This window comes from Arachis ipaensis, chromosome B6 (assembly GCF_059453495.1).
Source record: "Arachis ipaensis isolate K30076 ecotype BB chromosome B6, ASM5945349v1, whole genome shotgun sequence".
NCBI lineage: Eukaryota > Viridiplantae > Streptophyta > Magnoliopsida > Fabales > Fabaceae > Arachis > Arachis ipaensis.
In genome coordinates this window covers 105,600,737-105,624,487 of record NC_142441.1, presented here as the reverse complement: position 1 = coordinate 105,624,487, position 23,751 = coordinate 105,600,737, and the positions used below count along the sequence as shown (strand labels likewise).

At 40.3% G+C, this 23,751-nt stretch overlaps 1 protein-coding gene and 2 non-coding genes across 3 annotated transcripts; 2 read left to right on the top strand and 1 right to left on the bottom strand.

Moving 5' to 3' along the window:
• Positions 1-525: 525 nt before the first annotated feature.
• LOC148562166 (small nucleolar RNA R71) lies at positions 526-633 on the bottom strand. The gene has a single exon (XR_015887015.1). It is a non-coding gene; the product is annotated as a small nucleolar RNA R71 (small nucleolar RNA).
• Positions 634-9,841: 9,208 nt separating this feature from the next.
• Positions 9,842-10,825, top strand: LOC107647075 (uncharacterized). The gene is made up of 2 exons (XM_016351199.1): positions 9,842-9,895; positions 10,421-10,825. Exons 1-2 carry the CDS (start codon positions 9,842-9,844, stop codon positions 10,823-10,825), a joined length of 459 nt encoding a protein of 152 aa, XP_016206685.1.
• A 9,715-nt stretch (positions 10,826-20,540) lies between these two features.
• LOC148562165 (small nucleolar RNA R71) lies at positions 20,541-20,647 on the top strand. The gene has a single exon (XR_015887985.1). It is a non-coding gene; the product is annotated as a small nucleolar RNA R71 (small nucleolar RNA).
• The last annotated feature ends 3,104 nt before the right edge of the window (positions 20,648-23,751 follow it).

The window sequence follows — 23,751 nt, the reverse complement described above, 5'->3', positions numbered from 1 at the left end:
AGCAAGGACAAGAACATTATTGTGGAAGCAGATCCAGAACCTGAAAGGACTCTGAAGAGAAAATTAAGAGAAGCTAAAATACAACAATCCAGAGATAACCTTTCAGAAATTTTCAAACAGGCAGAGGAGATGGCAGCCGAAAATAATAATAATGTAAGGAAGATGCTTGGTGACTTTACTGCACCTAATTCCAATTTACATGGAAGAAGCATCTCCATTCCTGCCATTGGAGCAAACAACTTTGAGCTTAAACCTCAATTAGTTTCTCTAATGCAGCAGAACTGCAAGTTTCATGGACTTCCATCTGAAGATCCTTTTCAGTTCTTAACTGAATTCTTGCAGATATGTGATACTGTTAAGACTAATGGAGTAGATCCTGAAGTCTACAGACTCATGCTTTTTCCTTTTGCTGTAAGAGACAGAGCTAGATTATGGTTGGATTCTCAACCTAAAGATAGCCTGAACTCTTGGGATAAGCTGGTCACGGCTTTCTTAGCCAAGTACTTTCCTCTTCAAAAGCTGAGCAAGCTTAGAGCTGATGTTCAAACCTTCAAACAGAAAGAAGGTGAATCCCTCTATGAAGCTTGGGAAAGATACAAACAGTTGACCAAAAAGTGTCCTTCTGACATGCTTTCAGAATGGACCATCCTGGATATATTCTATGATGGTTTATATCAGCTATCAAAGATGTCACTGGACACTTCTGCAGGTGGATCCATTCACCTAAAGAAAACGCCTGCAGAAGCTCAAGAACTCATTGACATGGTTGCTAATAACCAGTTCATGTACACTTCTGAAAGGAATCCTGTGAGTAATAGGACGCCTATGAAGAAGGGAGTTCTTGAAGTTGATACTCTGAAAGCCATATTGGCTCAGAATAAAATATTGACTCAGCAAGTCAATATGATCTCTCAGAGTCTGCATGGAATGCAAGCTGCATCCAACAGTACTCAAGAGGCTTCTCCTGAAGAAGAAGCCTATGATCCTGAGAACCCTGCAATAGCAGAGGTAAATTACTTAGGTGAACCTTATGGAAACACCTATAACTCAACATGGAGAAATCATCCAAATTTCTCATGGAAGGATCAAAAGCCCCAACAAGGCTTTAATAATGGTGGAAGAAACAGGTTTAGCAATAGCAAGCCTTTTCCATCATCAACTCAGCAACAGACAGAGAACTCTGAACAAAATGCTTCTAATTTAGCAAATCTAGTCTCTGATCTATCTAAGGCCACTGTAAGTTTCATGAATGAAACAAGGTCTTCCATTAGAAATCTGGAAGCACAAGTGGGCCAGCTGAGTAAAAGGATCACTGAAATCCCTCCTAGTACTCTCCCAAGCAATACAGAAGAGAACCCAAAAGGAGAGTGCAAGGCCATTGACATAAGTGCCATGGCCGAACCTGTGAGGAGAGGAGAGGACGTGAATCCCAAGGAGGAAGACCTCCTGGGACGTCCAGTGACCAATAAGGAGCTTCCCTCTGAGGAACCTCCTTATGCCCTTCATGAGCTCTGATGAGTATTTCTCTTCTGAAGAGAATGAGGATGTTACTGAAGAGCAAACTGCCAAGTTTCTTGGTGCAATCATGAAGCTGAATGCCAAATTATTTGGCATTGATACTTGGGAAGTTGAACCTCCCTTGTTCATCAATGAACTAAGTAATCTGGATCAACTGACATTGCCTCAGAAGAGACAGGATCCTGGAAAGTTCATAATACCCTGTACCATAGGCACCATGATCTTTAAAGCTCTGTGTGACCTTGGTTCAGGTATAAACCTCATGCCCCTCTCTGTAATAGAGAAACTGGGAATCTATGGGGTGCAAGCTGCTAAAATCTCACTAGAGATGGCAGACAGCTCAAGAAGACAGGCTTATGGACAAGTAGAAGATGTATTAGTAAAGGTTGAGGGCCTTTACATACCTACTGATTTCATAGTCCTGGATACTGGAAAGGAAGAGGATGAATCCATCATCCTAGGAAGACCTTTCCTGGCCACAGCAAGAGCTGTGATTAATGTTGACAGAGGTGAAATAGTCCTTCAATGGAATGAGAACTCCCTTGTATTCAAAACTCAAGGATCTCCCTCTGCAACCATGGAGAGGAAGCTTGAAAAGCTTCTCTCAAAGCAGAGTCAACCAGAGCCCCCACAGTCAAACTCTAAGTTTGGTGTTGGGAGGCCACAACCAAACTCTAAGTTTGGTATTGAACTCCCATATCCAAACTCTAAGTTTGGTGTTGGAGAGTCTCAACAAAGCTCTGCACATCTGTGAGGCTCCATGAGAGCCCACTGTCAAGCTATTGACATTAAAGAAGCGCTTGTTGGGAGGCAACCCAATGTTTATCTAATTCTTATTTTTATTGTTTTTCATGTTTTCTTAGGGTCATGATCATGTGGAGTCACAAAATAAATATAAAAATTGAAAACGGAATCAAAAACAGCAGAAGAAAAATCACACCCTGGAGGAGCATCTGTCTGGCGTTCAAACGCCAGAACAGAGCATAGTTCTGGCGCTGAACGCCCAGAATGGGAGCATCCTGGCGCTGAACGCCCAGAACAAGCATGGTTCTGGCGTTCAACGCCAGAAATGGCAGCAAAGGGGCGTTGAACGCCCAAAATGGGCACCAACCTGGCGCTGAACGCCCAGAGTTGTGTGCAAGGGCATTTTACATGCCTAAATTGGTGCAGGGATGTAAATGCCTTGACACCTCAGGATCTGTGAACCCCACAGGATCACCTCAAGATCTGTGGACCCCACAGGATCCCCACCTACCTCATCATCTCTCTTTCCATTCATGATCATCCCTTCTGTTATCCATCTACCACTCACATCCATACACCCACTACCTTCAAAATTCAACATCTCTCCCACCCAATCCCACCCATATGGCCGAATACACACTTCCATCCATCTCCTCCATATCTTCTTCATTCTTTCTTCTTTTGCTCGAGGGCGAGCAACATTCTAAGTTTGGTGTGGTAAAAGCATAGCTTTTTTGTTTTTTCCATAACCATTGATGGCACCTAAGGCCAGAGAAACCTCCAGAAAGAGGAAAGGGAAGACAAAAGCTTCCATCAAGGGTCTATAGCTCAGTGGTAGAACATTTGACTGCAAATCAAGAGATCCCTGAGATACCTCAGGGGATACATTTTCTTCCACACAATTATTGGAAGCAACTAAGGGTGGAACATCAAGAGCACTCCATCATCCTTCATGAAATCAGAGAAGATCTAAAAGCAATGAAGGAGGAGCAGCAAAGACAAGGAAGAGACATAGAAGTGCTCAAGGACATCACTAAGGTGGATTCATTCCTTGTTCTTACTTTCTCTGTTTTTCGTTTTCTATGTTATGTGCTTATCTATGTTTGTGCCTTCATTACATGATCATTAGTAGTTAGTAACTTTGTCTTAAAGATATGAATGTCCTATGAATCCATCACCTCTCTTAAATGAAAAATGTTTTAATTCAAAAGAACAAGAAGTACATGAGTTTCGAATTTATCCCTGAACTTAGTTTAATTATATTGATGTGGTGACAATGCTTCTTGTTTTCTGAATGTATGCTTGAACAGTGCATATGTCTTTTGAAGTTGTTGTTTAAGAATGTTAAATATGTTGGCTCTTGAAAGAATGATGACTAGGAGACATGTTATTTGATAATCTGAAAAATCATAAAAATGATTCTTGAAGCAAGAAAAAGCAGCAAAGAACAAAGCTTGCAGAAAAAAAAAGGGCGAAAAAAAAATATAGAAAAAAAAATAGAAAGAAAAAGAAAAAGCAAGCAAAAAGCCAATAACCCTTAAACCAAAAGGCAAGGGCAATTAAAAAGGATCCCAAGGCTTTGAGCATCAGTGGATAGGAGGGCCTAAAAGAATAAAATCCTGGTCTAAGCGGCTAAACTAAGCTGTCCCTAACCATGTGCTTGTGGCGTGTAGGTGTCAAGTGAAAACTTGAGACTGAGCGGTTAAAGTCAAGGTCCAAAGCAAAAAAAGAGTGTGCTTAAGAACCCTGGACACCTCTAATTGGGGACTTTAGCAAAGCTGAGTCACAATCTGAAAAGGTTCACCCAATTATGTGTCTGTGGCATTTATGTATCCGGTGGTAATACTGGAAAACAAAGTGCTTAGGGCCACGGCCAAGACTCATAAAGAAGCTGTGTTCAAGAATCATCATACTGAACTAGGAGAATCAATAACACTATCTGAACTCTGAGTTCCTATAGATGCCAATCATTCTGAACCTCAATGGATAAAGTGAGATGCCAAAACTATTCAAGAGGCAAAAAGCTATGAGTCCCGCTCATATGATTGAAGCTCTGTTTCATTGATAGTTTGGAATTTATAGTATATTCTCTTCTTTTTATCCTATTTGATTTTCAGTTGCTTGGGGACAAGCAACAATTTAAGTTTGGTGTTGTGATGAGCGGATAATTTATACGCTTTTTGACACTGTTTTTAGTATGTTTTTAGTAGGATCTAGTTACTTTTAGGGATGTTTTCATTAGTTTTTATGTTAAATTCACATTTCTGGACTTTACTATGAGTTTGTGTGTTTTTCTGTGATTCAGGTATTCTCTGGCTGAAATTGAGGGACTTGAGCAGAAATCAGATTCAGAGGTTGAAAAAGGACTGCTGATGCTGTTGGATTCTGACCTCCCTGCACTCAAAGTAGATTTTCTGGAGCTACAGAACTTGAAATGGCGCGCTTCTAATTGCGTTGGAAAGTAGACATCCAGGGCTTTCCAGCAATATATAATAGTCCATACTTTGGCCAAGAATTGACGACGTAAACTGGCGTTCAACGCCAGCCTTCTGCCCAAATCTGGCGTCCAGCGCCAGAAAAGGATCCAAAACCAGAGTTGAACGCCCAAACTGGCACAGAAACTGGCGTTCAACTCCACAAATGGCCTCTGCACGTGCAACACTTAAGCTCAGCCCAAACACACACCAAGTGGGCCCCGGAAGTGGATTTATACATCAAATACTTACTCATGTAAACCCTAGTAGCTAGTTTATTATAAATAGGACCTCTTACTATTGTATTAGGCATCTTTGGATTACCTTATGATCCTTTGATCACATTTTGGGGGCTGGCCATCTCGGCCATGCCTGGACCTTCACTTATGTATTTTCATACGGTAGAGTTTCTACACTCCATAGATTAAGGTGTGGAGCTCTGCTGTTCCTCAAAGATTAATGCAAAGTACTACTGTTTTCTATTCAATTCTTCTTATTTCTCTTCTAAGATATCCATTCGCACCCAAGAACGTGATGAAGGTGATGATTATGTGTGACGCTCATCATCCTTCTCCCTTATGAACGCGTGCCTGACAAACACTTCTGTTCTACATGAATTAAGCTAGAATGAGTATCTCTTAGATCTCCTAACCAGAATCTTCGTGGCGTAAGCTAGAATGATGGCGGCATTCAAGAGAATCCGGAAAGTCTAAACCTTGTCTGTGGTATTCCGAGTAGGATTCAATGATTGAATGACTGTGACGAGCTTCAAACTCGCGAGTGCTGGGCGTTAGTGACAGACGCAAAAGGAGGGTGAATCCTATTCCAGCATGATCGAGAACCGACAGATGAATAGCTGTGCCGTGACAGGGTGCGTGAGCATATTATTCACTGAGAGGAGGGGATGTAGCCACTGACAACGGTGATGCCCTTGCATAAAGCCAGCCATGGAAAGGAGTAAGACTGATTGGATGAAGATGGCAGGAAAGCAGAGGTTCAGAGGAACGAAAAGCATCTCCATTCGCTTATCTGAAATCCCTACCAATGATTTACATAAGTATCTCTATCCCTATTTTATTATATAATATTCGAAAACACCTTTATCATTTTATATCCGCCTAACTGAGATTTACAAGGTGACCATAGCTTGCTTCATACCAACAATCTCCGTGGGATTCGACCCTTACTCACGTAAGGTATTACTTGGACGACCCAGTGCACTTGCTGGTTAGTTGTATCGAAGTTGTGACAGACTGTAAAACTAGATCAGAGTATCTGGCCTAAGAAGCCATTACCAGAGATCACAATTTTGTGCACCAATCGCCAACGTTAGTGACACCCAACATTGTCACTAACGTTGGAATGAGCCCACACAAGCCACTATGAGCCACGTTAACTCCTATGTTAACTTAGTTAACGTGGTAGTTAACGTGGGCAAAAGTCCCACCTGGCAGCCTGACCATGCCTTCTTCAAACACGCATAACTTGAGCCACAAAGCTCTAAATAAGGTGATTCTAGTGGCATTGGAAAGTAGGATTCTAGAGCTTTCCAAGCATATGTGGAACTATATGGTTGACACTAAATTTGAGGGAGAAAACCTGCCCAAAAGTGCAAAGATGAACATGGTATCAACCTGTTGTAAGGCCAGCTGACCTCTTCACCTTCCAAGAAGTGTAACTCGAGTTGTAGAGCTCCAAATGATGCGCTTTTAAAGGCATTGGAAAGTAGACATCCAGGACTTTCCAATAATATATAATAGTATGGGGTGTACACTAAGTTTGAGCTTCAGAAACTGGCAATATTAAAGCCCTGATCGCTAGCGTTATTGGCACTCAAGTTTTTCATTAACGCTAGCAACTATGCCAGCGACCATGTCCACTTCAGAGGAGCATAACTTGAGCTACAGAGGTCCAATTGAGGTGATTCTAGTTGCGTTTGAAAGCTGACATTTAGAGCTTTCCAACGATATATAATACACTATAGTGAGCATAAAATTGGAGCACAAACAAGAGGCATCTTTTAAGCTCTAAAAACACCAACTGGGCAGCAAGTGCGACGTTAGCCACAATAACTTTAGCACTAACGCCACACTTGTAGCATTAGTGTGGCTAACTTTAGCACTAACTTTAGCACCTGGACCTCAACTTAACTCACTTCTCTCTCAAGTCTACTTCAAAGCTCAAGCAAGCAAGCCCACAATTGTCAACCAATCAAGGCCACAAGAAGCATCTAGAATAGGAATTTTCATTTAATTGTTATTTGCTTTTAATTTCATTTTGTAATTTAGAAGAGCCTATATAAAGGCCTTAGGTTTTACATTCAAGCCATCTTGGAAAGGGGAGGCTGAAAATTCTGGAATGGGGGATTGAAGAGGGGTCTTCGGACTCCCTCCCCTCACACACTTTTTCTTCTCTTTCTTTTAGTTGTAATTTTCATTTATGAATGTTGAATTTTCAATTTCAGTTTGAATCTTCATCTTTACTTTTCTTCACTTTCTTTCTTTTCTATTTTTGTAGAGCAATGATCAACTAACTCTTTACATTGGGTTAGAGAGATCTATTGTGATTCAATGGATTAAGTGTAGTTCTTATTCTTCTTCTTCTTTCTTTCCTCTTGATTTTAATAGAGAGCTTTCGATCTTCATCCAATTGGATAGTTATCTTGGAAAAGAAACTATTCATCCTTGGATTTCTTCTGAACCTTGAAAGAGGAATGAAGAGATCATGCTAGAAATGCTTTCTCATGCTGGACCAAATTGGGTGTGGATGGATATGTGACTATAATCCTCCAACACTTGATTTGGGAAATGCATGTGGTATAATCAGTGACCATACTTCATCTCTTCTCATGAGCAATTGACCAAGGAATTGGCTATTGATCAAGATTTGAGAGATCGAATTACAAGGAATTGTAATTCGATCACTTAAGATTGCCAAGGAGATCAATGAATGCATTGATTGAGGAAGAGATTAGAATGAACTTGATCCGGAGGATTGCAATATCTCTTGATCCCAATGTTCATTTTATTTTTAGTTCTTACATTTACTTTTCTTGCCATTTTACTTTTCTGCACTTTATTGCTTTCTTTACTTTTATGCCATTTATATTTCCTTGTTTCTTATCACTCCAATTTGATTCGTCTAACTAGGATAATCAATTAATCATTGATTACTTAATCCATTAATCTCTGTGGGATTCGACCTCACTCTTTTGTGAGTTATAACTTGACGATAATTCGGTATACTTGCCGAAGGGAGATTTTTTGAGAGACAAGTTTTCCGTGCATCATGTACTGTACTCAAAATTGGGATGCATGAAGATGTGGAAAACATAGTTAATGGGTAGTTAGATTTTGTATGTTGATTACATGGATTGTCTTAAGTTAGGTAGAAAGTTTAGGTGAATCAAGGATTCAGATTTTAATCCACTTGACCAAATACAACCCTACCTTGACCCTAATCCCATTACAACCCTTAAAAGACCTCTTGATATGTGTATTTGTGCATTAAATTTTTGTTGATTGGTAGAAGAAGAGCAAGCCTTAGAAAGCAAGGTTAGTAGAGAATTGAGAGAATCCAGCCTTAAACACTTGAGTGATTAGAGTGTGCATACTTCCGGTGAGGGTTTGATGCTCGATTCTTTGTTCCCGGCTTTCACGAGCTTTCTTCTTGCAAGTCTATGTGTACTTCATTTTATGATTTGAATTAGTGAGATTCAGTTCATATTTATTTTTGGAAGGTTTATTTACTTTTAACTAAGTAGATAAAAAGAATTTTGCATTTAGTTGCATTCATATAGATAGGTTACATTTCATAAATTCTACCATCCCTCTTTACTCTTCTGGTTCTCTTGAGCTTAGCAATTACCCCTGACTAACGAGATGCACTCTCAAGCTATAGCTCAATACTATCCGGGTCAGGACTCGTAAAGAACTCATGTAGAACAGGGGTCATACTTTCGTTCCACCCCAAATTCATAAGGATGAAGAACGACAATAGATTATAGAATAGAATCAAACATCGATTGAAGTAGAAAAGTAATTGCATTAATCCATTGGAATTTGAAGAGCTCCTAACCTTAACCTAGGAGGTTTAGTTACTCATGCTGTACAGAAAATACAGAGAAAGTAATGTGTCTATGCTTCTCCCCTCCTGGGAGGCATAGTCCTCAGGAGGAAGGAAGTTCCTTATTTATAATGAAAACTCTAAGACTAAACCTAAAAGATATTGTTTTTTATTAAAAATTACAAAAGGGAAATAAAATAAGCTAAGAAGTGCTAAAATCCACTTTGGGGCCCAGTTGGTGAGTGTTTGGGCTGATGTCTGGCGTTCAAATCAAGTTCTGGGCATTTTCTGCTCCCTGGCTAGCGTTAAATGCCAGTTTGGGCGTTCAACTTAGAGGGTTGGTCCTTCTTGGGCGTTGAACGCCAGAAAGGGTGTAAGTTGGGCGTTCAACGCCCGTTTTGGGTAGTCCTTTCTAAATAAAAGTATAGACTATTATATATTTCTGTAAAGTCTAGAAGTTAGCCTTCCAACCCTGTTGAGAGCGCATCAATTGGACCTCTGTAGCTCCAGAAACGCTCGTTCGAATGCACAGAGGTCAGGATCTAACAGCATCTGCTATCCTTTCTGTGCCTTTGAATCAGACTTTGCCAAAACTTACCAAATTCACCCAAAAATCACCTAAAATCATAGAAAACCACAAAAACTCAAAGTAGCATCCAAAAAGTAATTTTTGCACTAAAAACTACTAAAACATAATAAAACCTAACAAAATATACTAAAAACACTAAGAAAATAGTACCAAAAAGTGTATAAAATATCCGCTCATCAGAGGTAGAAAGAAAGGATCTATATACAAAAGTTTAAGATTTGAGACAAGATGTGTTAATAGAAGCTAATCGGAGTAAGTTCTCGATTCATCCAAGAAGTACCAAAAAGTATCATGATCTAACGAAGAAGTTCTGGTGGCCGGGAAGGAAGAACGATGTAGCATTGTAGTTTCAAAGTGTTTAACCTGACAGAAAGTAAAAATTAAGTATCAAAAACCGTCCAAAACCCTACAACCTTTGGAAATTCTACAATGGAAGTGGCAAAGTATCGCAATGGATTTCGTGTCAAGATTGCCAAGGACTCAGGCTGGATTTGATGAAGTTTGGGTGATTGTGGATCGGTTGACGAAGTCAGCTCACTTTTTGTCCATCCAGATGAATTATACTTTAGAGGAGCTAGCACGCTTGTACATTAAGGAGATTGTAAGACTGCATGGTGGACCGACCACCATAATCTCTGATAGAGATCCTCGTTTCACTTCGAGATTCTGGAGAGCTTTCCAGAAAGCATTTGGAACTCAATTAAGTTTAAGTATGGTGTACCATCCTCAAACAGATGGTTAATCAGAGAGGACGATACAAACCCTAGAAGATATGTTGAGGGCTTGTGTGCTGGATTAACTGGCCAGTTGGGATCGGTATATGCCGCTATTGGAGTTTGCGTACAACAACAGTTACCATGCGAGCATCAAATTGGCTTCGTATGAGGCTCTGTATGGAAGAAAGTGACAATCTCTATTGTGTTGGTATGAAGACAGAGAATCAAGTTTATTGGGGCCTGAGTTAGTAGCTGAAACCACAGAATAGATTAAGAAAATCCGAGATAGATTGCTTACTACTAAAAAATGCTAGAAAAGCTACGCCGAGCAGAGACAGAAACCTTTAGAATTCGATGAGGGAGATCATGTATTCCTAAGGGTTACTCCAACAATAGGAGTGGATAGTGCGATCAAAGCAAAGAAATTGAATTCTCGTTATATCGGTCTGTTTCAGATTCTAAAGAGAATTGGATCAATAGCATATTGGATAGCTCAACCGCCACATCTTTCGAACTTGCACGACGTATTTCACGTGTCGCAACTTCGGAAGTACACTTCTGATGCCAGCCACATTTTAGAACCTAAATCAGTTCAATTGAAAGAGAATTTGACGCTTCAGGCAACTTCGGTTCGAATTGATGATACTAGTATTAAACAGTTGCGCGGAAAGAAAGTGGCACTAGTAAAACTTGCTTGGAGTCGGGCTGGAATTGAATAACACACTTAGGAACTCGAATCCGAAATGAGAAAGGACTATCCACACTTGTTTTCAGGTAACTGAATGCGAATTTTGAGGACAAAATTCTTATTTAGGTGGATAGGATGTAAACCCCGAGTAATTAATAAATAATTAGCCAATAAATTAATTATTAATAAAAAAAATTAGAAAACTAAATTTTATTAATCTAAAGAGGTAAAAATATTAAAAATATGAATTTCGACACTAATTCTAAAAGTTTTAGCCTAAAACCGGGCCAATGAGCCGAACCAGTTGGATCAGGCCTAAGACCCAACATATAAAGCACCAAACTTAGCCATCTTCCTTCCTCATTTCCATGGAGGCACGCCGAAAGGGAAGAGAAGAAACCTCAAACCCTAGCTCCAAATTCAAATCCACTTATCTTTCGATTTTGAGCTCCGATCATCGCACCATTTGCGGCCATGAAACCATCACGTCGAGCTCTACAAAACTCACCAAACAAAATGGTAATTACCTTGCTATTTCTTACTCAGTATTCTTTCTTGTAATTTCAAAAATTTGGGCTTTGATTTTGGGAGATTATGTGATTTTGGTGTTATAGGATTGAATTACCTTTTGAAACTTGCCGGGTCTTGTCCCAAACAATCGGGGGTAAGGTGGAAAACCACTAACTCTTGTGAATAATTGATAATTATAAACCCTCTATTAATTTTGAGTGATATTGTTTGGTATTAGACTAAATTATATCTTTGGGATCAAATTGATGGCCTTAGAAGCATGAATTTGAATCTTGGAGGCTAGGAGTTCGCGTTTGGTGAGGAGCTGGAGCTTTGGAGCTTGAGGAATGGTAAAATTTGAGGTGTCTTTGGCTTAGGGAGGAATCGGCCAAGGTATGATCTTGGTTTCTCGTAGATAATATATAATGTCACGTGAAAATGTAGGCTAGATAACCATAGGATAAGTAGAATTATGTGAGTATGTAAGGGTTAGTAACTGATGCACGGAAAACTTGTCTCATAACAAATTTCATTCGGCAAGTGTACTGAATTTGTCGTCAAGTAAAAACACACAATAGAGTGAGGTCGAATCCCACAAGGATTGATTGATCAAGCAACTTTAATTAGAGGAATGTTCTAGTTGAGCGAATCAGAAAATAGAGTTGAGAATTGCAGAAATTTAAATGGCGAGAAAGTAAATGGCAGAAAGTAAATTGCAGAATCTTAAATGGGAATGGGGGAATTGCTCATAAATGTAAATGACAGAAATTAAAGAGAATGGGTAAGATTAGAAATGGGGAGTTCATTGGGCTTAGGAGATGTTGCATTCTCCGGATCAATTTCATTTACATCTCTTCCTCAATCAATGCACTCATTGATCTCCTTGGCAATCTTAAGTGATTGAATTACAATTTCTTGTAATTCAATCTCTCAAATCTTGATCAATAGCCAATTCCTTGGTCAATTGCTCATAAGAAGAGATGAAGTATGGTCACTGATTATACCACATGCATTTCCCAAATCAAGCATTGAGAGGATTATAGTCACGTATCCATCCAAACCCAATTTGGTCCAGCATGAGAAAGCATTTCTAGCTTGATCTCTTCATTCCTCTTCCAAGGTTCAGAAGAGATCCAAGTATGAATAGTTTCTTTTCCAAGATAACTACCCAATTGGATGAAGATCGAAAGCTTTCAAGTAAAATCAAGAGAAAAGATAGAAGAAGAATAATGAAAATTAGTATTGATCCATCAAATTATAACAGAGCTCCCTAACCCAATGAAAGGGGTTTAGTTGTTCATAGCTCTGGAAAATGAAAACAAAGATGGAGAATACATAATGAAAACTAGAAGTGCAGAGAAAGTAAATACAGGAAGTAGTTCTATGCTATTTTCCAACTCCCCGGGACTCTCCAAAATAATTCAAAGCTACTCCTATATATACTACTCTTCTCATCTTCTAGTTAGCTCTTCAAGTCTTGGGCCTTTGGATCTTGAGTTTGAAGCAGTTCTTTTGTTCATTTGGGCATGGCTTTACTTGCAGAGAGAAAGTGTGAAGTGGGCAGAGACTTTAGCTCAGAGCGTTAGGGGTGTTAACGTTTAGTGAAAATATGAGTTCGAGAACGTTAGTGACAATCAACTTTCTCACTAACGTTCCTAAGTAAAAGCCACGTTAACTTCATCGTTAGTGGCACAAACGTTGCCACTAACGTTGCCTCTGGGTCCTTCGCACACGTTATTGGGACTTAACTTTCCCAATAACGTTGAAAAGCCCCCATTGCTCCTACGTTAAAACCCACGTTAACTTAGTTAACGTGGCTCTTTAACGTGGGCTTGCCATCCTTCGAGAACGTTAGTGACACTCAACATTGTCACTAATATTCCAATATGCCCCCATGCCTCACGTTAGAGCCCACGTTAACTTAGTTAACGTGGCTCTTTAACGTGGCATTGCTTAGTCATCCCAACGTTAGTGACAATGTTGAGTGTCACTAACGTTGGCTCATCTTTTACTCATCCACGTTAGCTTCCACGTTAACTAAGTTAACGTGGGAGTTAACGTGGCTCATAGTGGCTTGTGTGGCTCCTTCCAACGTTAATGACAATGTTGAGTGTCACTAACGTTGGCCATCACCTTCTTCTCTCACGTTAGCCTCCACGTTAACTAAGTTAACGTGGAAGTTAACGTGGCTCCTTGGGGTTGTGTGGTTGCTTCCAACATTAGTGACAATGTTGGGTGTCACTAACGTTGTCGACCACCCTTGCCTCTTCACGTTAGCTCCCACGTTAACCAAGTTAACGTGGGAGTTAACGTGGCATTGTGCACTTAGGGAAACGTTAGTGACAATGTTAAATGTCACTAACGTTTGCTTCCTTTCCCCCTTTTAACGTTAGAGGCCACGTTAACTAAGTTAACGTGGACTCTAACGTGGCCACTTGTGAGCATTGGCCAACGTTAGTGAAAATGTTAAGTGTCACTAACGTTGGCCCAAATTCCCTTCTTCACATTAGATTTCACGTTAACTTAGTTAACGTGACTCTTAACGTGGGTAATGATGGCTTTGAGAGCATTATTGGCAGTCACTTTTCTAATTAACTTTGCAAGTTACCTCCCATTCCTTGCTTCCTTTGGTCCTGAAATCAGGCAATAGAGTGCATCAAAGTTCTAGTCCAAGTCATGGGAAATGCAGCATACAATTTGTCACTAAACTCATGCAAAATCCTCATGAAATCATGTAAAATGCACAATGTATTCTTGAATCCAGGTGTAAGTGAATATCTACCCAAAACTAGCTTATTTCCTAAGAAAATACATGAAACTACCCTAAAAACAATAAAGAAAAGGTCAGTGAAACTGGCCAAAATGCCCTGGCATCACAACACCAAACTTAAAGCTTGCTTGTCCCTAAGCAAGTACTGGAACAAGAGAATGATGAATGGGATACCAAGAGAAATGAGTCATTCTTGTGGAAGTCATGTCCCTGGTTTTATGGTAGTTTCATGCATAGCAACTTAGGTTCATTCCTGGCTTTCAGACCTTTATCATGTCCTAGAATACTCACTATGATTGCATCCCATGAAACTTTTATTTATTGATCCTTTTGTTGTTATTTCAGGGCTTATTTGTGTTCTTAGGCTAAGTGTTCTGTAAGGGGGCAACTCTTTAAGATAAGCTTTCAGCCAACACTCCCGAACCAGTTGGTTCAAGGTGCTAGGTGTTGAGACACCCCTAAGGACTTACTCCCTCAAGTCTTTCCCTCATACATACACACCACAGGCATATAGTTTATTCATTTTCTTTTCTTGATGCCTTAGTGTCCAGCACCTCTTTGGGTTACTAAATGTTCTGTTGTGAGGGTTACTCTTGATAGTGGACTTTCAGCTGATAATCCCGAGTTAGTTAACCTAAGTTACCAAGTGATAAGGCACCCCTAAGAGCTTATTCATCCAAGTAGATCCCTCACACAGGAACACCACAGACACATGCCTCAAGATTTAAAACCATTGGTACCTAGCCTTATTGCTTAGTCTTTTTCTTTTATTCCTCAACTTGATTGCTCTTTCCCTTTTTTCTTATTAGGATCTTCTTATTTATCTAGTCTCATGGGGTGTGTCTCAAGTATAGTATTCATGACAGATAGTTGTCTTCCCACCTTATGGTTGAACCAACTTAGCTAACTTATGATCCCACCAAAAACTCATGAACTTATTCCATAGTATGAACTCCTCTCTGGTCTTTTGTAAACAATCATTCTCTTTTCATTTGATTTAAAGGGACAAACATACAATTAAGTAAGGAGATGGTGTAGTAACATAAAGACTAGCACACAGAGACTTTCTTCAACACCAAAAACTTAAAAGACAGAATTGAAAAAGGTTCCAACTACGAGTATCTATTAATCAAAAGTGCATTCGGACTTCCAATTTTCAACAATTCTGAGTATAATGGAATTAAGTGACAATACAACCTTCGGGTGATGATTTCTAGTTGCTCTCTTTCTTTGTCATCATCCTAGTCCTTGCTATTTCACTTCCTTGGGTGAATATGCACTATTTCCTCATAAGATTCCTGTAGAGTTATTGGAAGTTGCTTGTTCCCAAAGCACTTGAGACATAGTTAGCTTGTATGTGTGCTTGTGGCTGTTGAACTTACTTTGGTGTGCGAACACCAAACTTAGTTCCTTGCCCAGTACAAAACATTGCATATATGCAGAGAACCTCATATCTTGTTGTTAATATAACAATTATTACTAAAGTCTAACTACATCTAAGTGGTTTCCCTTGATTGGTTGGAGCTAGCAATGTGTTTTGGGAGTGGGGTGTAATTCTAATGTCTTTGGTGGAACACCAAACTTAGAATCACACTTTCACTCTTGACTTGTTTTGGTGTGGAACACCAAACTTAGCTCCTCGCAATATTAGGGGAAACAACTTGTGATCCTTATTGAAATATAGATGAAAAGGAAACTACCTGAGGTTGGGTTGCCTCCCAACAGAGCGCTCTTTTATCGTCGCTAGCTCGACGGTTCCTTCTTTACTTGAGGTGGTAATTTACTTTGGGGTGTTCCCCCATGTTGCCCAGGTAATGCTTGAGTCTTTGTCCATTCACTGTAAAGTCCTTTCAGAGCCTTCATCCATGATTTCGATATGTCCATAAGGCGAAACTCTTGTGACAAGAAAAGGTCCAGACCACCTTGATTTGAGTTTTCCTGGGAATAATCTCAATTTGGAATTGTAGAGGAGTACTCGTTGCCCCTTTCCAAACTCCTAGGTGCAAGATGCAGGTCATGTCTTCTCTTTGCCTTCTCTTTATACATCTTAGTGTTTTCATAGGCTTGTGACCTGAATTCCTCCATCTCTTGCAGCTGCAAGATCCTCTTTGCACCCGCAGCAATGTTGTCAAAGTTTAGTATCTTGATAGCCCAGAGAGCCTTGTGCTCCAGCTCCAGTGGTAAGTGACAAGCTTTCCCATAAACCAGTTGATAAGGGGACATCCCCAGTGGTGTTTTGAATGCTGTTCTGTATGCCCAAAGAGCATAATCCAGCTTCTTCGACCAATCCTTTCTTGATGCACCAACAGTCTTTTCTAGAATCCTCTTTAGCTCTCTGTTGGATATCTCAGTTTGTCTACTTGTTTGGGGATGATATGGTGTAGCTACCTTGTGTTTTACCCCATATCGTAGGAGAAGAGCTTCTAGTGGTTTTTTACAAAAATGGCTCCCTCCATCACTGATGAGTGCTCGTGGGACTCCAAACCGGCTAAAAATATTCTTCCTAAGGAAGTTCATGACAACCTTGTTATCATTTGTTGGGGTTGCAATAGCCTCTACCCACTTGGAGACGTAATCTACTGCCACCAAAATGTAATTGTTTGCATATGAGGTTGGGAATGGTCCCATGAAATCAATTCCCCACACATCAAACAGTTCCAGTTCCAAGATGAAATTCTGTGGTATCTCATTTCTTTTGGGCAAGTTTCCAGATCTTTGGCATTCATTGCAGCTCCTTACCAGTTCTTTTGCATCTTTGGAAAGGGTAGGCCAAAAGAATCCGCTTTGTAACACTTTTGCTGCAGTTCTGTCTCCTCCAAAGTGTCCTCCATAACATGAGCCGTGGCAGTTCCATAGGACCTCTCGTCCTTCTTCTTTTGAAACACATCTTCTAAGGATCCCATCTGAACACTTCTTGAAGAGATATGGCTCATCCCAGACAAAGTATTTTGCATTATTCATGAGCTTCCTTTTTTGATGTTTATTTATCTCTGGAGGTAATGCTCCAGATGCCTTGAAGTTGGCAATGTCTGCGAACCATGGTGCTTTGTGAACTGTCATCAACTGCTCATCCGGGAAGAGCTCGTTCACATTTGTATCATGTGCTCCACCTTTATCATGAGGGATCCTGGATAGGTGATCTGCTACCTTGTTTTCTACTCCTTTCTTGTCTCTGATTTCAATATTGAATTCCTGTAACAATAAGATCCATCTTATTAGTCTTGGTTTTGATTCTTGCTTGGCAAACAAATATTTGAGTGCTGTGTGATCTGTAAAAACAATCACTTTAGCACCAATTAGGTATGATCTAAACTTGTCAAATGCAAAGACTATTGCTAGCAACTCCTTTTCAGTAGTGGTATAATTTCTTTGAGTATCATTAAGGACTTTGCTAGCATAGTATATCACATGGACTAAGTTATTTCTCCTCTGTCCTAGCACTGCCCCGATCGCAACATCAGATGCATCACACATCAATTCAAAAGGTAGGCTCCAATCAGGTAGGGAAATGATAGGAGCAGAGGACAACCTCATTTTCAAGTTTTGGAATGCTAACATGCATGTTTCGTCAAAGATAAATGGTGCATCAGATACAAGGAGATTGCTTAAGGGCTTGGCTATTTTTGAAAAATCTTTAATAAACCTTCTGTAAAAACCCGCATGCCCTAAAAAGCTCCTAATTGCCTTCACATCACTGGGTGGAGGCAGTTTTTCAATAAGCTCTACTTTAGCTCTGTCAACCTCAATACCTTGGTTAGAAACTTTGTGACCAAGGACTATTCCTCCTGTCACCATAAAATGACATTTTTCCCAGTTCAAAACCAAATTGGTCTCTTGACACCTTTTCAATACCAAGGCAAGGTGATGTAGGCAACTAGGAAAGGAATCTCCGAATACCGAGAAATCATCCATAAAAACTTCAATGAATTTTTCTATCATATCTGAAAAGATAGAAAGCATGCAGCGTTGGAAAGTTGCAGGTGCATTACATAGCCCAAATGGCATGCGCCTGTAGGCAAACACTCCATATGGGCAAGTGAATGAGGTTTTCTCTTGATCTCTGGGATCAACCACTATTTGGTTATATCCTGAATAACCGTCGAGAAAACAATAATATGCGTGCCCTGTAAGTCTTTCCAATATCTGATCCATGAATGGAAGGGGGAAATGATCTTTTCGTGTAGCCTCATTGAGCTTTCTGTAGTCTATGCACATCCGCCATCCTGTGACTGTCCTTGTAGGAATTAATTCGTTCTTTTCATTGGGAACCATGGTGATTCCTCCCTTTTTAGGCACGACATGTACGGGGCTGACCCAGGGGCTGTATGAGATGGGGTATATTACCCCTCCCTGCCATAACTTCATAACTTCCTTCTGTACCACTTCCTTCATGATTGGGTTCAACCTCCTTTGGGACTGAATGGATGGTTTGGCATCTTCTTCCAGCAGTATTTTGTGCATACATATGGCTGAACTTATCCCCTTCAAGTCAGCAAGAGTCCAACCAATAGCATCTTTGTGTTTTCGCAGTACTTTGAGCAGTTCATCCTCTTGATCTTGGCTGAGGCATGAGCTTATAATTACTGGGTAATTTTCATCTTCCCCTAAGTACGCATATTTGAGAGAGGGTGGCAATGCTTTAAGTTCAAGTTTGGGTGCTTCTGACTTTTCGTTTTCTTCCTTTGGTGCACCTTGTATATGAATCTCTGCTGTTGCAACCTCTTCACTTGATTCAGATTCCTCATCTACAAATCTCTCAGGTTCTTCAGGTTCTTCTTCTTCAAAATTTTCTTACACTTCCTCCTCAAGTACATCTAACCTCATGCATTCCCCTAATTGTTCTGGTGGGTAACTCATGGCCTTGAACACATTGAATGTCATCTTTTCATTGTGTAGTCTTAAGGTAAGATCACCTTTTTGGACATCAATGACAGCTCCAGCAGTGGCCAAGAATGGCCTTCCCAGGATGATGGAAGCCTTGGCTTCTTCCTGCATGTCCAGCACTACAGAGTCTGCTGGGAAGATAAAATCTCCCACTTTCACCAGCAAATCTTCTACGATGCCATGCGGGAACTTGAACGATCTGTCTGCCAATTGTAGGGCCATTTTTGTTGGTTTAGCCTCCTCTATCTTCATCTTCCTCATCATAGCTACTGACATCAAGTTGATGCTGGCTCCTAAGTCACAAAGGGCTTTCTCCACTGTGATTTCCCCTATAATGCAAGGGATCTGAAAACTCCCAGGATCCTTCAATTTCTGGGGTAGTTTGTGCTGAATGATAGCACTACATTCTTCTGTTAGTATCACAGTCTCGTTGTTCTTCCAAGTTCTTTTCTTAGTCATGAGCTCCTTCAAGAACTTGGCGTGGAGTGCCATTTGTTCTATTGCTTCAGCAAAGGGTATGTTGATTTGCAGCTTCTTGAAGATTTCCAAAAATCTCGAAAACTGATTGTCATCTCCCTTCTTCTTTAGTTGCTGAGGGTATGGAACTCTTGGGATGTCTGATTTCAGCACTCCTTCCCCTTTTTGTGAACTCAAATTCGGAACTAGAGCTTCGTCCTGCTCTTCTTCCTCTTTATTTGAGTTCTCTTCTTGTGGTTTCTGGGGGTTTTCCTTCAGTTCCTTTCTACTCCGAAGGGTGATAGCCTGACACTCCTCCCTTTTGGTTGAGTTATTTTTACTGCGAAGGTTGTGGCTGGGAATTTGCTTGAATAAATAGCCAATTTGTGTCTCAAGTTTCTTGATGGCAGCATCCTGATTCTGCATATTTGACTGCACTTCCTCTCTGAATGCTTTAATGTCCTGGATATCCTTGTATATGCCTTCAAGTAGATTTTTAATCCTTGAGATTCTTTCATCAAGTGATGATAAGTCAGGCTGAGGAGGGTTGTTCTGGCCTTGATATGAATGTGGAGAGGTATTGTTATGGGGGTGTTGATATGGTCTAGATGTGAAGTGTTGGGAGGCTGCATCGTTTGGATTTGGGCGTCTTTGATCACGGCTTTGGTCTTGTTGATTTTCCCACCCAAAGTTTGGGTGATTCCTCCATCCAAGGTTGTAGGTCTTGGAGTATGGATCATGGTTTTGCCTTGGTGAATTCCCAATGTAGTTGGCTTGCTCCTGGCTACCCTCTGCTTCTTCATTCACTCCTTCTCGGGTTGTTGATGAAGTGGAGATTGCTGCTACTTGGTTCCTCTCCATCTTCTTGGTGAGGTCAGCCAATTGCTGGGTAATGAGCTTATTTTGGGCCAGCAGAGCATCTACATTGTTTAGCTCCATTACTCCTCTTGTATTCCCTCTTTCGGAAGTATAGAAGTAGTCGTTCTCTGCTACTGTTTCAATAACATCTATGGCTTCCTCAATAGTCTTCTTCTTGTTCAAAGATCCTCCGGATGAATGGTCTATGGCCTTCTTTGACTCATAAGAGAGCCCTTCATAGAAAATGTGCAGCTGCACCCATTCATTGAACATATCTGGTGGGCACCTCCTTGTTAGGTTTTTAAACCTCTCCCATGCTTCATATAGAGTCTCACCATCTTGTTGTCTAAAAGTTTGGACCTCAGCTCTCAACCTATTGATTCGTTGAAGAGGGTAAAATCTTGCTAAGAATTTGTTCACCACGTCTTCCCAAGTTGTCAAGCTTTCCCTTGGGAAAGATTCTAGCCACTTGGCTGCCTTATCCCTGAGTGAGAATGGAAATAAGAGCAGTCTATAGGCGTCAGGATGAACACCATTAGACTTCACTGTGTCACATATTCTCAGGAAGGTGGTTAAATGTTGATTTGGGTCCTCTTGGACACTTTCTCCGAACGAACAGTTGTTCTGCACAAGGGTGATGAGCTGTGGCTTCAGTTCAAAATTATTGGCATGGATGGTTGGCTTTTGAATGCTACTTCCATAGTTTCCTGGGTTTGGATTGATATAAGAGCCTAAAACTCTTCTATCCTCCCCAGTATGATTTGCTCGACCTCTTCTGCCATGGTTGTGAGCCTCTTCTTCATGATGGTTTTTCATGTTTTCTTCCATGTTTGGTTCAAAGTATTCCTCAAAGTGTTCCTCCTCTTCTTCAGCGCCAACTACACGTTTGTCTCTTGCCTCCCTCCTTAGTCTAAGGAAGGTTCTCTCAGGTTCAGAATCAAAGGAAGTTGAAGCCCCGCTTCTTCTCCCTGTCATACAACCAACAAGTACAAGCAAAGAGAATAGGTGAAGAAGGTATATCTGTCAGAATTACTGTTAGTGTGAGTGATGCAATATATCAAACAGTTAATGGGTTAGTGAGATGAATTGTAAATAAAAAAAAAGTAGGGGGGAGGGAAGAAATTGACTAAATTAGGAAGTAAATAACTCAAACAGAAATTTAAATCAAACAAAAATAAAATGCTCAATCTAGTTATCCTCCAATCTAATCATTGTTGATGCACAATCAATCCCCGGCAACAGCGCCATAAACTTGATGCACGGAAAACTTGTCTCATAACAAATTTCCTTCGGCAAGCGTACCAAATTTGTCGTCAAGTAAAAACTCACAATAGAGTGAGGTTGAATCCAACAAGGATTGATTGATCAAGCAACTTTAATTAGAGGAATGTTCTAGTTGAGCGAATCAGAAAATAGAGTTGAGAATTGCAGAAATTTAAATGGCGGAAAAGTAAATGGCAGAAAGTAAATTGCAGAATCTTAAATGGGAATGGGGGAATTGCTCATAAATGTAAATGACAGAAATTAAAGAGAATGGGTAAGATCAGAAATGGGGAGTTCATTGGGCTTAGGAGATGTTGCATTCTCCGGATCAATTTCATTTACATCTCTTCCTCAATCAATACACTCATTGATCTCCTTGGCAATCTTAAGTGATTGAATTACAATTTCTTGTAATTCAATCTCTCAAATCTTGATCAATAGCCAATTTCTTGGTCAATTGCTCATGAGAAGAGATGAAGTATGGTCACTGATTATACCACATGCATTTCCCAAATCAAGCATTGAGAGGATTATAGTCACGTATCCATCCAAACCCAATTTGGTCCAGCATGAGAAAGCATTTCTAGCTTGATCTCTTCATTCCTCTTCCAAGGTTCAGAAGAGATCCAAGTATGAATAGTTTCTTTTCCAAGATAACTACCCAATTGGATGAAGATCGAAAGCTTTCAAGTAAAATCAAGAGAAAAGATAGAAGAAGAATAATGAAAATTAGTATTGATCATCAAATTATAACAGAGCTCCCTAACCCAATGAAAGGGGTTTAGTTGTTCATAGCTCTGGAAAATGAAAACAAAGATGGAGAATACATAATGAAAACTAGAAGTGCAGAGAAAGTAAATACAGGAAGTAGTTCATTTGGGCTTGGCTTTACTTGCAGAGAGAAAGTGTGAAGTGGGCAGAGACTTTAGCTCAGGGCGTTAGGGGTGTTAACGTTTAGTGAAAATATGAGTTCGAGAATGTTAGTGACAATCAACTTTCTCACTAACGTTCCTAAGTAAAAGCCACGTTAACTTCAATGTTAGTGGCACAAACGTTGCCACTAACGTTGCCTCTAGGTCCTTCGCACACATTATTGGGACTTAACTTTCCCAATAACGTTGAAAAGCCCCCATTGCTCCTACGTTAAAACCCACGTTAACTTAGTTAACGTGGGCTTGCTATCCTTCGAGAACGTTAGTGACACTCAACATTGTCACTAACGTTCCAATATGCCCTCATGCCTCACGTTAGAGCCCACGTTAACTTAGTTAACGTGGCTCTTTAACGTGGCATTGCTTAGCCATCCCAACGTTAGTGACAATGTTGAGTGTCACTAACGTTGGCTCATCTTTTACTCATCCACGTTAGCTTCCACGTTAACTAAGTTAACGTGGGAGTTAGCGTGGCTCATAGTGGCTTGTGTGGCTCCTTCCAACGTTAATGACAATGTTGAGTGTCACTAACGTTGGCCATCACCTTCTTCTCTCACGTTAGCCTCCACGTTAACTAAGTTAACGTGGAAGTTAACGTGGCTCCTTGGGGTTGTGTGGTTGCTTCCAACGTTAGTGACAATGTTGGGTGTCACTAACGCTGTCGACCACCCTTGCCTCTTCACGTTAGCTCCCACGTTAACCAAGTTAACGTGGGAGTTAACGTGGCTTTATGCACTTAGGGCAACGTTAGTGACAATGTTAAATGTCACTAACGTTTGCTTCCTTTCCCCCTTTTAACGTTAGAGGCCACGTTAACTAAGTTAACGTGGACTCTAACGTGGCCACTTGTGAGCATTGGCCAACGTTAGTGAAAATGTTAAGTGTCATTAACGTTGGCCCAAATTCCTTTCTTCACATTAGAGTTCACGTTAACTTAGTTAACGTGACTCTTAACGTGGGTAATGATGGCTTTGAGAGCGTTATTGGCAGTCACTTTTCTCATTAACTTTGCAAGTTAACTCCCATTCCTTGCTTCCTTTGGTCCTGAAATCAGGCAGTAGAGTGCATCAAAGTTCTAGTCCAAGTCATGGGAAATGCAGCATACAATTTATCACTAAACTCATGCAAAATCCTCATGAAATCATGTAAAATGCACAATGTATGCTTGAATCCAGGTGTAAGTGAATATCTACCCAAAACTAGCTTATTTCCTAAGAAAATGCATGAAACTACCCTAATAACAGTAAAGAAAAGGTCAGTGAAACTGGCCAAAATGCCTTGGCA

What these genes read in the sequence shown, in the direction of transcription:
- LOC107647075 (XM_016351199.1), top strand. Translation starts at nt 9,842, where the DNA reads ATGGATTTCGTGTCAAGATTGCCAAGGACTCAGGCTGGATTTGATGAA. An exon ending in CTGGATTTGATGAAGTTTGG is followed by an intron (nt 9,896 to 10,420) that starts GTGATTGTGGAT and finishes AAAAAATGCTAG; the next exon opens with AAAAGCTACGCCGAGCAGAG.